Source organism: Vipera ursinii (genome assembly GCF_947247035.1).
Source record: "Vipera ursinii genome assembly, chromosome: 1".
NCBI lineage: Eukaryota > Metazoa > Chordata > Lepidosauria > Squamata > Viperidae > Vipera > Vipera ursinii.
Window position 1 is genome coordinate 295,881,443 of NC_139512.1, and position 13,936 is coordinate 295,895,378.

Here is a 13,936-nt window from a genome sequence, read left to right on the forward strand (position 1 = left end):
TATCCTTCTCATATTCTGGAAACTTACATTCAATTTAGCAAAGAACACATTGGATATGTGAAGTTCTAGTGAGGTTAAATGTAGAAATAAATATTTATGAAAGGTGCCTACATCTTTGTTGGATAATGTGAAAAGAAGGAACTTGAGATAAAATGCAACCACATTAGAAGGTATAGGAATAGTGTCATATTTGATTTATTGTTGAAGTTTTCAGGAGTATCCTACTTTTCATATTTTGTTTGTTTATTAAATTTATACGCTGCCTGTCTCACTATCCAAACTAACTCTGGGTGGCTTATATCACTGTGTAATTACCATGCTACACATTAAATTCTGGGAAAGTGCTATATATGCAATCAGACTATGGATTACTGTCAACAATAAACAGCTCTCTAGCCTTATGGTGAATAGTGAGAATTTAATAAGTTTTCTCACTGAGTCACTGTCAGTTATATAACAAGTAAAGACAGCAGCAGGCCTATAAAAATAGCAGGTGGTGGTAATGGTTGTTATACCAGCCTTGTAAATAGCAGGAGAGTGTATAATGAGTCTGTTTGTTTGTGTTGTGCCTAAGAGTCAGTGTTGACTCTTGGTGATAAGTCCCTAAAAGTTTTCTTGGCAACATTTCAGAAGCAGTTTGCCATTGTGTTCCTCCTAGGGCTGAGGGAGAGGTGCCGGCCCAAGATCACTCACATGACTTTCTGTCTAAGGTTCCTGGTTTCTAGCTCATTGCCTTAACCACCACACCAAACTAGTTCTCATGACTATAATTAAGTATGCTAAAAGCTTAGACTACTAAAGGACAAGCAGAGAAAAAAGAAATGTTAGTTGTACACATGATGAAGTTATAATCAGATGGAGGTGGGTTTTAGTTAGCTGTACCACTGCCTAGCCACTCATACTTTACCATTTAAAGTCAATTCTGCTCATTTTCTTAGCATACAGTACCAATGGTCATTTTAATAATTTTATGCTAGATATGATATGCTAGTGTCCTTTTATAAACATGCTTTTCTAATAGTTAACATGCAACTGAACTCAGGAAAACTCAATTGAATCCTGTATATGCAATATGTAACTCCTGTCACAATTTGATAAAGTTGCTATTAAAAGAATAAAAAAATACCCATGAACAACAGCTGCAGATTAGAAGATAGATATTTGAATAAGAAAATGAAAAAATAAATAAGGATGCACATTGTACAAGGCTTGTTGGAGAGGGACTTACACAAGATTCGGAAGAACCTAATATGGCTAATAAATCTATGTGATATTTAATATTTTCAGTTTTTTTAAACTATTTAGCTACGAGCAGAAGAAATAATAAATGTCAACTGAAACAGATCTAAATTACTGCCCAATCAGATATAATTATAGAGGGAGGGGGGAAAACTTTGTAATCTTTTTAGTATAGAAGCTATACCAAATATTAACTAAATTGTGTAAATAAGCACAATATAATGAGTTTCCAACTAATATATGTTATTAAACATGTAATATAACATATAACTTTGGCTGCATTTGATGAAGTGAGCTGCAGCTCGTGACAGCATTTCTCTTTTAGTAAATGTTAATGCAAAAAGCTGCTACCAGGCTCCTTCTGACAATTCGTGGGGATCATCATCACCAGATGTTCTTAAGAGTTGAGCACAGTTAACTTTTTGTTAAACTTATATGCCAGCTACCTCTCCATAAGTGACTCTAGGCGGATGTACAGATAATGATGCCATAAACCACCTAGGCTTTAGAAACTAGCAGCAGCTCCAGTTCAGTGAATTGCGGTAAGAAGCAAGCACACAACCACTGCAGTTCTCAGTTAGAATATAATGATTCCAACTGGCTGTCCAGTTAAAATCCTGGCAGCCACCCTCTATAGCAGCATCAGTTTCCAGACTGATCTGCAAGGGTAGGCTATAAAGAGACGGGACGCTAAAAGCATGTCTCCTAAGAGCTACATGCAGCTTCCAGGCTGCAGAGCATTCCTCACAGTAATCCACTTAAGAGGTCCCTAAGCCATGGAAGAGTCCAACCAGACTGCCCTTTTGCAGCTATAGTGGTCATCAGTCCACCTGACAGAACACACAATAAGCAACAGGTATTACTTGGAGCTCAAGGCTGATCAGGTAATCCCTTCTCCTGTCAAGGATAAACTATCCATAATGCATATCCCAAAGTGCTTTTCAAAAGGCAGCTGCACTTTCTTAGCTTTTTTTTCTTGAAAAACAAAGCACTGGGAAAACAAAGGTCACTTTTTTGAAGACAGCAAAATCCACTTTATGGACAGAGAGGACCATTAGTTTAAAAGAGGGGTAAAAGAGACCATCTATGAACAGTCCTCCCTCAACAGAGGGAGGGAGGTAAAATGAGGTAGGTAAAATGAGGACCCAGATTGTTGGGGGCAATAAGCTGGCTTTGTAATAATGCCGCTGGGGGGGGGGGCGAAAGCCCTAATAAGCAGGCATATACATAGAATGAAGGCTATTGCTAAGCACATTGATTTGTGCTTAGAGTGTAAGCCACCCTGAGTCTTCGGAGAAGGGCGGGATATAAATGGGATAAAAAATAAAAAAATAAAAAAACAGAGGGGGAGGAATACAATGCCACCTATCGCCTGTCTACAACATACTCCTTTTAGCAATACCAAGAAGGCTCCACACCCATTTGCATTCTGAGGGTACAGATAAACCCCCAAGAGGCCTCAACGACTCTCAGAGAGCTAACCACCAACTGACCTTCGAAGTTTCTAAGTGCTAATGACCAAATGATTGCAAAGAATATCAGTCCTTCCATTCCCCATTATTCAGTCAGAACTGAAGAAGCTTCTTGGCTGAGAAGCGAAACATTTTCAAGCAATAACGAAGAAAGTTCAGTTGCCTTTTGGAAAGCCACCTTTGGGACAGCCTGGATGTCCCAAAGGTGGATAATCTCCTGGATAATCTCCATAGACATATATAAATAATGCATGTCTTGTTGCAATTCAGTTAATGTTTATGATCCTCAAAGCCAAATCTAGGAACTTCCATAGCCCAACTATCATGACACACAGAAATACAGCTAAATATCATCTGCCGATACCTCACTGCAATTTTTTAGTTTTGTATAATATTAATCCTTACGTTAGCATTATATGTTAGAAACCAGTAATTACATATAACACTATGGGGTTATGAAAATTAAAATGAATTTGATGGAGCATTGCAAGCTACTAACCACATTATATTTTCTTTTTCTTGAAAGTAATCTTTCAAATAGGAACAAAATTATTATGTCACCATGCCATCCCACATTTATCATCCAGCAATATAACACAGAGCAAAGTTACATTCCCATCTTCCTCCAGGTAGGGATCATCCATCAACCAGGAATTTGTAAATTCCAAGTTAAATTGAAATGGAATTAGAAAATCTGCAACAGACAAAAGCTTCTGCAGATAAAAAGCTAGATAAGGCCAACAGCCAATATTATCCAGCAAATTAAATCCTACATAGTAGTAGACCACTGAGATCTACTCAGGAAGTTCCCAAACATAAACAGAAGGATAATAGTGTCTTCCACAATGCTCCCTAGCAGCAGTTATTTATTTATTTATTTATTTATTAAGTTTCTAGACAATAACAGCAACAGCACTTAGCCTTATATACCTCTCCATGGTGCTTTACAGCCCTCTCTAAGTGGTTTACAGAACCAGTACATTGCCCCCAACAATGTGGGCCCTCATTTTACCAACCTCGGAAGGATGGAAAGTGAGTCAGTCTTGAGCCAGTCAGGATCAAAACTCCTGCCAATGGAAATGCAGAGTTAGTGGCTCAGTGGGTTAGGACGCTGAGCTTGTCGATCAGAAGGTTGGCAGTTTGGCGGGTCGAATCCCGAGTGCCGCGTAACAGGGTGAGCGCCTGTTACTCGTCCCAGCTTCTGCCAACCTAGCAGTTCGAAAGCACGTAAAAATGCAAATAGAAAAATAGGGACCACTACGGTGGGAAGGTAACAGCGTTTCGTGCGCCTTTGGCGTCTAGTCATGCCGGCCACATGACCACGGAGACGTCCTCGGACAAACACTGGCTCTTCGGCTTTGAAACGGAGATGAGCACCGGCCCTTAGAGTCAGAAACGACTAGCACACATGTGTGGGGGAACCTTTACCTTTACCTTTACTGCTTTCTAACCACTGCACCACCACGGCTAGATTCTAGCAATTATTATTTAGGTGTCTTGTTCATATGACATGGTACACAACAGATGTACAAAACATTTCCTTCTAGGGATGTTTCACATAGCATCTCATTTTTTTCTTTTGGACCGTACCAATCTGGTCATTTCAGGGCTGGCAGTCCAACAATTTTAAGTTTAATTATCAATTGATTGATAAGGACAGGCACCACATGTGACCTGCCTCTGCATACTCATCCTGTCTTCCCCTCTTTTCTTCCCCATCTCAACCCAATTTAAATCCTACATTAGTGTAGCTACTCTGTGCACTTGATGAAGTAGTACCCCATGAAATTTTATTCCCTTTAATAACATTTGTTAGTTAAAAAAGTAACACTAGATTTCTGATTTTTTTTTTGCTACCACAGGCTACCACAGATCTCCTTTACAGTAATATGAAATTTTGCTCAGCTTTCTGCACAGTCAAGAAAACATGTAGTGTACATGGCTGAGAACTTCTAAATGATTTTATATCAATCCTTCATACACTGAAAATACTGTGAGGTTAGCTTTGTTTTCCTCTTACTGCCCACACATTTACTAGCCATGTGAAGTGACAACACATGTAAAATATTTGCATGTAAATACTAGCATATTAGCATTCTCCACATAACAACACATTCTGATTGACAATAATGTGAAGGATCCCTTAAGTCAAATATGCAGTGAAGGGGGGGAAGGGAAGGGCTATGCAAAGTTGTCCCCCCTTTAACATTCATGGTCAAAATTTGAGTGCGAATCTCCTCCACTTAACCTTCAGTCATGTTTTGAAACTTGCAGGTATCACCTGATGCTCACACATCATGGTTTCTATCAGCTTGCTCACACGAAGACCAGATGACAAAATCCTATCTCAACTATTGTAGAGGATTACTAATTTTTTCCCCCAGAAGTAATATGCTTAGTTTACAACATTAGAATAATGAAGGGATTCACTGAAGGTAGTCAGGTTTATTTCAGTCATAAATGTATCATGGAAATAAGGATTTAACTGGAATATGTGCTTACCATAAGGCTAAGTAAAACCGTGCACATCTCTCCCAATCATATGTTCCACTTGCTGCATGAAAGCCAAAGCAGCCTTAAGTACTGTGATGTATAGGAAGCACCACATGAAAACTGAAAAAAGCCCCCAAAATGAGATTTAAATAAATCCTGTCACCTTCCCATTTCTACTCCACCTTCATTCTAGAGCAGCTGTCATGTGATTTCCTACCAGTCAGTAGAGCTACAGTGTTAGGCTTCCCTGACATCTCCTCCTCCTCCTCCTCCTCCTCCTACTAGAGTTCAAGGCATATTCAAAATAGCTACAACAGTTTCCATACAGTTTCTCAGATTACTACTTAGTTGGGGGAATCCCATGCTTTATTAAGCGGGGGCTGCATCGACTAATCCTCTCTCTGAAGCAAAGCAAAGAGCCACACTAAGATGGCCTTCTGGGTATCTCTTTAGGAAAAGGAGAGCATCCAATCCTGTTGTCAATCCCGGCCCTTGGGACAACAATCCATGGTTTTCTTCTCCTTCCTGGCACTGATCCAAGACTTTAAATTTCTGAGGGAGAAACACAAGTGGTTCTCCATATCTTTGGTCAACGAGCACTGGATATCCAATATCCAGTTGAAAGATGAACTCACACGCACTGATTCCTGGCACTATAATTGCAATTAAAATAATAATTGGTTGCCTCCTGTCAAGATTTAAATCACAGCTGCACATCTTGTTAAAAGTTACCTGGTAGCTCTCATGTTTTTCCACAACTGTCACCAATTTTCAATAGTCTACAAAAGTGCTGTCCGGGCAAATATCTGCATGGCACTGTAGTCTTTTCAATTGCTGCTCTTCCATTATTTGTTTTAGTGTGGTAAGAAAATAACAAAGCCACTTCTACTTGTGGTAGTCCTTGACGTATAAGTTTCTTTAGTGACTATTCAAAGTTACAGCGGCACTGAAAAAAGTGGCTTATGACCATTTTTCATGGCTATGACCTTTGCAGCATCCCCATGGTCGTGTGATCAAAATTCAGATGCGTGTTCAATTGACTCATATTTATGACCTGTTTCTGTGTCCCAAGATCATATGATCACCTTTTGCTACCTTCTGACAAGCAAAGTCAGCGGGAAAGCCAGATTCACTTAACTAAGTTATCAATTGCAGTGGTTCACTTAACAACTGAGGCAAGAAAGGTCATAAAATGGGGGCAAGACTCACTTAGGAAATATCTCACTTAACGGCAGAAATTTTGGCTCAATTGTGGTCGTAAGTTGAGGACTACCTGTATTAGTTGTAAGTAGAAGATGGCTGCTGGCAAACTGGTGTTTACTGGCCTTAGAGTCTTGTTGCCCAAACAGTTTGCAAGATAATCTCTAGTTTCCATGCTTAGAATAAATTGTGATCAGCCAGGTTTCTGGATTAACTCTGGCATGCCTGAAAATTAAATTCTGTGGTTTTGATAGGAAAGAGCAAGTCTATGGGAAAAATCAACTTACTACAAATGAGGCGAGATGGAACCTGATACAGCAACCTTTGACTGTACTCACTTGCCTACTTGCCTTGCTATGGGCAGTTCCTCACTTTTCCACAGGAACTCTTTAATAACCTTTAAACTAGAAAGAAGCAATGGATTTCTCGTTTAAATAAATTGCCTTTTGATTTTCTTTTCTTTTTCCTAGTAATTTCCTTCTCCACCAACTGACCTCTTCCAGGTACTGCATAATAAAGAAGATAGCCAATTTAATTGTAACCCACCTAGAGTTGCTGCGAGTGAGTCTCTAAATTTGATGAATAAAAATAAATACTGTTGAGAGCAGGTATTTGTTATTTTAGAACCCTGTCCGACAAGGTGAACAGGTTCTGTGTTGGAAAGCTGGAAGCAAACTGCCAAGCACCAGGAAAATCAGAAGATCCAGACAGCTCAGATAGGTACAGGTAGTTCTCGACTTACGACCACAATTGAGCCCAACGTTTCTGTTGCTAAGTGAAATGTTTGTTAAGTGAGTTTTGCTCCATTTTATGAACTCTCTAGCCACAACTGTTAAGTGAATCACTTCAGTTATTAATTTAGTAATAAGGTTGTTCAGCGAATCTGGCTTCCCAATTGACTTTGCTTGTCAGAAGGTTGCTAAAATGGGATCACGTGTGCCTGGGATACTGCAACCGTCATAAATATGAACCAGTTGTCAATCTTCTGAATTTTGACCGTGAGGATGCTGAAATGGTTGTTAAGTGTGAAAAATAGCCATAAGTCCCTTTCTTCAGCAATGTTGTAACTTCGAACTAAATGAACTGTTGTAAGTTGACTGCCTGTAGAAAGATTTATTGCAAGCTTGAGCTCTCTATAACAGGGGTCTTCAAACTTGGCCCTTTTATGACTTGTGGACTTCAACTCCCAGAATTCCTCAGCCAGACACGCTGGCTGAGGAATTCTGGGAGTTGAAGTCCACAAGTCATAAAAGGGCCAAGTTTGAAGACCCATGCTCTATAACAGGGGTGTCAAACTCAATTTCATTGAGGGCCGCATCAGCATTGCGGTTGACCTCAAGGGGCTGGGTGGGTATGGCCAGGGTGGGTGTGGCCTACTGGGTGGGCGTGGCTAGAGTGCGTATGACCTACGCATCAAGGGTGCCTATGGGGGTCTGGGCAGGAGTGGGACAGATCTGAGGGTCTCTGGGCCAGGGCCAAGGCAGTGGGGGCCGTTCCCTCACTGTTTCCAGGATGGCTTCGCGGGCCACATGAAACCACTTCGCGGGCCGGATCCGGCCCCCGGGCCTTGTGTTTGACATGTCTGCTCTATAAGAACCTGAATTCCTAGTGGGAGATAAGCGTAGTAGGAATTCAAGCTGGGCTGAACTTAGAACTCAAAGAGAACATTTCATCCGTCAAGCAAAAAAACCCCAATACAAGTATGACAGAAAAGAAACACAAATGCAGAGTTACAGGGGTAAAAGGACCCTTGGCTTACAGGGCAGGGAGAGGGGCGGTAGAAGAGCACTAAAAAATAATCACGCATTTATTTATTTATTAAATTTTTACACCGCCCTTCTCCCGAAGGACTCAGGGCGGTGTACAGGGCAATAAATATCAAAATACAAAATACAAAAGTTAAAAAAGATTAAATAATTATGCCCAATATAATACAATAATTAAAAACTATGCTAAAACCTGCGAGTCCCTTGGACTGCAAGGCGATCAAACCGGTCAGTCCTAGAGGAGATCAACCCTGACTGCTCTTTAGAAGGCCAGATCCTGAAGCTAAAACTCAAATACTTTGGCCACCTAATGAGAAGGAAGGACTCACTGGAGAAGAGCCTAATGCTGGGAAAGATCGAGGGCAATAGAAGAAGGGGACGACAGAGAATGAGGTGGCTGGATGGAGTCACTGAAGCAGTAGGCGTGAGCTTAAATGGACTCCAGAAGATGGTAGAGGACCGGAAAGCCTGGAGGAACATTGTCCATAGGGTCGCGATGGGTCGGACACGACTTCGCAACTAACAACAACAACATGCTAAAACCCAAACCCCAAACCCCAAACCCATCAGACCAGGCCGGATTGTTCAAATAAATAGGTTTTTAGATCGCGTCGGAAGGAGCGAAGGTCGGGGGCCATCCGGAGCTCAACCGGCAAATATGAAACACGTGTTTCAATTTCCCAGCTTTTTCACTGTCTCTTGAAAGGATAATGCAATGCTTGCTAAAATAAAGTAAGCGCGCCTTCCAATTTTTCTGAAGAGTCAGAACAAAAAGTTTGGTCTTAAGGATCATACATATTCTGATCCGCAAACTCTGATCTGCAGAATGCAAAATCAAAATGGGTCGTATTTTGGTATCATCAATAATGCCCAAATTTGACTTCAGGACACTACTTAGTCCCCTCTGCTGCTGCCCCATCATCCTTGAGTTAACTTAATTTACATTCATGATGACCTAATCGAAGGGTGGGAAACCTTGGCTCTTTTATGACTCATGGACTTTAGCTAGCTCAGGAATTCTGGGAGTTGAAGACCACGTCATAAAAGACCCAAGGTTGCCTACCCCTGAATCCTAACCCATCTCTTTTCAGAGGCACAGTTCATGTGCTGGCTGCCAGGCAGAAGGGGGATTTATGATAGAAACCAATTCTTACTACCAGTGCTTTTTTTGTAAAAGAAAAAGGTGCCGGAACTCACACATGTCATACAACCCGCCATGCCTACCCTACAAGGTTCCATCCAAAAAAGGTACCGGAACTCCGTTCTGAGCGTTCTATGAGAAAAAAAGCCCTGCTTACTACCACCATTTCCATGCTTTGACAATCCAGTTCCCACAGAACCTTCACTATCCTTCCAACTGACATTCAAGACTTAATTCATTTGAAAATCATGCCTCATGGCTGGTGTATTGATTCAATATGCACGAAGCAGCCCTGAACATAGTTTTAAAATCCTTTTAAGTTATCATAACAGGAATTCTCACATATCCTGCTTAGAGTTGTCTGAATGGATTACTACCGTAGCTTAGAAATAAATATTAGTAAACCTATACTAAACAGTTTCCATGTTTCTACTATCTGTCATTCCAATATAAAGATCATCACCTAACATTGACACGTGCGAGAATCAGACTGATTCACATATTATACAACAAAAAAAGTACTATTAAAAGCAGAGATATCCAACTTCGGCAAGTTTAAGACTCGTGGACTTCAGTGCTCACAATTCCCCAGCCAGCTATGCTATGTAGCTGCCCTGTTCCAGAGTGATCAGCTGCAAATGGTAGCCTTCAAGAACCAGCTTCATTATGGAACTATAAAAAAACAGGAAGTAGAGATCTGAAGCCACAAACTCCTGTTCTTTCATCATTAGAACTGTCACGAGGAAGCGATAATTGTCCATTGCTGTGAAATAGTGAATAAAAAGAATTCTAGCTTTGTTACGCCCGGATGGCCACACACCCACCAAACTAGCAGCTACTCTTTTCAACGGATCTGGCAGGAATAAGGCACACACACACCATGCTTCTTCAACATACATACAGATTTTAAGGCAGGGGTGTCAAACTCAATTTCATTGAGGGCCGCATCAGCATTGCGGTTGCCCTCAGGGGGCCGGGTGGGTGTGGCCTGGGTGGGTGTGGCCTAGTGGGTGGGCATGGCTAGAGTGCGTATGGCCTACTGGGTGGGCATGGTCAGCTCTACATCGTTCGCATCAAGGGTGCCTATGGGGGCCTGGGCAGGAGTGGGACAGATCTGGGGGTCTCTGGCAGGAGGAGGGTCTCTGGGCCAGGGCCAAGGCAGTGGGGGCCGTTCCCTCACTGTTTCCAGGATGGCTTCGTGGGCCGCATGAAATCACTTCGCGGGCCGGATCCGGCCCCCGGGCCTTGTGTTTGACATGTCTGTTTTAAGGGGTTGTGTTTTTTTTTTTCATTTCAAAGGAGGAAGAGAAGAATAGGATATCCTTTATAAAGAGAAGTATATACTGTATTTGCTCCCAGTTCTTTAAACTAGGAAAGACCACATGAAGGAAAAGCACAAATTCCACCCCCCCCTCCAGTTTCCTCATCATGAGCAAATATCTGATCAGACTAGAAGCATTCATCCCCATTCTTCCCTTAGCCTTCACCAACCCAATATTCTTCTGAGTGTTGGCTAACAAGCAGTGCTTTTTTTGTAAAAGAAAAAGGTGCCGGAACTCACACATGTCTTACAACCCGCCTTGCCTACCCTACAAGGTTCCATCCAAAAAAGGTGCCGGAACTCCGTTCTGAGCGTTCTATGAGAAAAAAAAGCCCTGCTAACAAGCCTCTTATAGCCAGCCAGCTCAGCCACAATTGAAAACTCTGCATAGCTAGAGAAAAGCACAGAAGGTTAGCACAACTAGGAAAACTAGAGATGCCCAAAGCGATAAGCAAAGCTAGTCTGGATTTCAGAACACAAGAGTGCTTCTGAAAAGGTCTAAAGCAGAGGGAGGCAGCACAGGAAGAATTTCAGGCAGAAAGGAGATAAGGACAAGAGCCTGAAGCTCTTAAAATACATGACTTTCGCCTAGCCCCAATTGCACCCTCTTCCCATTGCTTTTCAGAGGTCTTCAAACTCGGCCCTTTTATGACTCATGGACTTCAACTCCCAGAATTTCTCAGCCAGGCATGCTGGCTGAGGAATTCTGGGAGTTGAAGTCCATGAGTCATAAAAGGGCAGAGTTTGAAGACCCCCTTTTTTTTGGTCCCCTTCCTAGCAGAGAAAATAAAGCAAGAATGAACCATGGAAGCAACGGCAGCTGCTTTTTCTTCCCACAAAGCCTTTCTCCACTCAAGATTTGTGATTCACTCAGCCCCTGCCCCCCCCCCCATTTATCACATCAGTAATGCTGGAGAAGGAAGAAACTAATTTGGCAAGGGAAAGGACAAGAGACTTGGTGCAGAAGCAAGTAAGAAAATATTTCAATATTTCCCATGTGGGGTCCTCCAGATGTGTGGGATTATAATTCAAACCGGCCCCAATTCTCATGCATTCAGATCTTCTCTGAAATGTTTCCTTTTTTCTATTTAACCCCATGTAGTTGATATATTATTTAATGTATTGTTACTATGCAAATGCTTTTGGATAAGAAGCAATATAAAAAGTTATTAAATAATATATCATCCTTCACTACGTTATTTGTTCTGTTTAGGGAAACCAAGAATGAAGCCCACGCATTGCATTCTCCATGTGCTGAGGAACGAACCCCTATCTTCTAGGTATGTAAGACTAGCAATACATGTAACAGGCCAATCAGGAGAGAAAAAAAAGGTTAACTAAATCTACAGGATCAAAGCAGAGAACAAAAGGGGATCGAATGATCAAATCCCAGGTCTTAGCCTACAAAGAAAGCTATAAAAACACAAGCAGTTTAATGGCAATGATCATTAAAGTGAACATCTTAACCTCTTTACAGTAAGAGAATGGAACTAGAGCAAAATGTCAGGAAGAACTTGCAAAGACAGCTCCAACTCACTATTGCTAAGAAGCCCATCCAACTCTCCAAAGTATGCCTAGCTAGGAGAGAGTTTCAGGTCAGATCACCCTGTGTAGATTTCCTCAGCAACCTTCCCAGAGCCTCTTGCCTCTTTCTACCTGTCCGTTCCACAGAGTAGACTGTTGTCCCCACAAGAGCTGCTTCTAGCTATACAGACAGGTTAACAACACATAGGCCATTCCTATTACCAGAAGCACAAGCCAGCATTGATTCCAGGAATTTAGTAAATACATGGCAGGTTGGGAGAGGAGGGGCAGGGTTTCATAATTGTTTCTCTTCCTATCATCTGTTCCAAACCTCAGCTTTACCGTCTGTGTGTCTGCATGTTTTCACTTACAGTTACAAGCATATTGACTAGGCTTCTTACTCTATAAGATGGGAACCGACAAAATACATATTTTGATACTGGGCGAAAAACTAACTTATTCTTTTTCTTTCCCCCCAGGCAGACACAATAATTCTATATAACTACTGGATCACCTTAAAAAAAATACAGATGAGTTATCCAACTCGTAATATATTGTAACCCTGCCTCTGTCTTTCCTGTATTCTCCATCTTTGCAGATAACACGTGCATTAGGGACTGCAGGCAGGACACCTATTTGTATGGCCAACTCACCAATGTGGTGTGGAAAGCAAACCCTCCCCCCCCCTTTTTCCCTCCCTTAAGCTTCCAGGTGCCAGGGATAAGGTTCGTTACGCCAAACAAGCACACAGAGATATAAGAATCACGCAGCCACGCGTAACAACACATCGTCCAGCTGTCAAGTGCACATAGGGACGCGTCGGGGGTCACTCACGTGTCTCCGTCCTCGGATAGGAAAGCAAGGGTCTCCAACAGTTGCTGCCTGAGCCTCTCTTCCTCCTCGTTCTCCTCCTCCTTCTCGGCGTTAGGCTCCCCTTGCAGCCCGGTTAAGGACTCCACAATAGACGAAGAGCCGTAACTCGAATCGAGCCTCTCGTCTGCCGGTTCCTCTTTGCCTCGGCTGTGAGATCCAGGGATTTTATCCAACGGGATCCTCCCGGCAGCCGGCGAGCGGGGCTCTGCCTCCCCGGGCTGGCCATGCAGTGAACGGATGACATCGATGCCCGAGTCGCACTGTCCTTCTTCCAGGTACGCGCCGCCTCCGCCGCCACCTTCCAGCAGCATCTCTTTCTTCTCCCCGGAGCTCCGGAGCTCCGACATGATTCCCCAGCGCAGGAAGGGACGAGGTTCTCCCCCAAGAGAGACGGGGGGGGGGGCTGGCGCTTAGGAAACCGGCACCCGAAAACAAGGAGAAAGTGAAAACCTCGGAAAGCTCATGCCGACAACAGAGCAAACCCAAAGCCTGTGTAAAGAAACTGCAAGCAGAGCTGCCTGCTCCGCCTGGGTTCCTCCCAGCCGCAAGAAAATCCGCCTCTTCCCCTCCCGTTGGAGAGCGCCGCCTGGCGTCGCGCGTGGAAATGACTTCCTCCTCCGCTCGCCTCGGATATAGTACAACAGTTGTCCGCCCTGAGGTGACACTTGTCCTCTTCTCCTCAGGAAGGCGCTGACACGGAACTCTTTCGAATAGCCCTTGTGCATTGAGACGATGCCGCTGAGATTTCGAATGTATGGATTTTTGAGGTCGGGTGTTATACTGGGAATTCCTTTCGTTCCCTCTCCCACCCCCACCCACCCCCCGATTATAATATGTATTGTGGGCGTTTTATCGTTTTCATTTATCGTGGATGTTTTGATGTGGGAACAGCCAGAAGGCTTGACTG

The 13,936-nt window shown here is 42.8% G+C and overlaps 1 protein-coding gene across 1 annotated transcript in view; it reads right to left on the minus strand.

The window, feature by feature from the left end:
- NFKBIE (NFKB inhibitor epsilon) overlaps positions 1 to 13,677 on the minus strand; it is a 31,924-nt gene extending 18,247 nt beyond the window's left edge. The window contains exon 1 of the mRNA XM_083350369.1: positions 12,991 to 13,677. Within this exon, the coding sequence (XP_083206495.1) occupies positions 12,991 to 13,376 (386 nt within the window). The 5' untranslated portion in view covers positions 13,377 to 13,677. The remainder of the gene's footprint in view (positions 1 to 12,990) is intronic.
- Between the last annotated feature and the right edge of the window lie 259 nt (positions 13,678 to 13,936).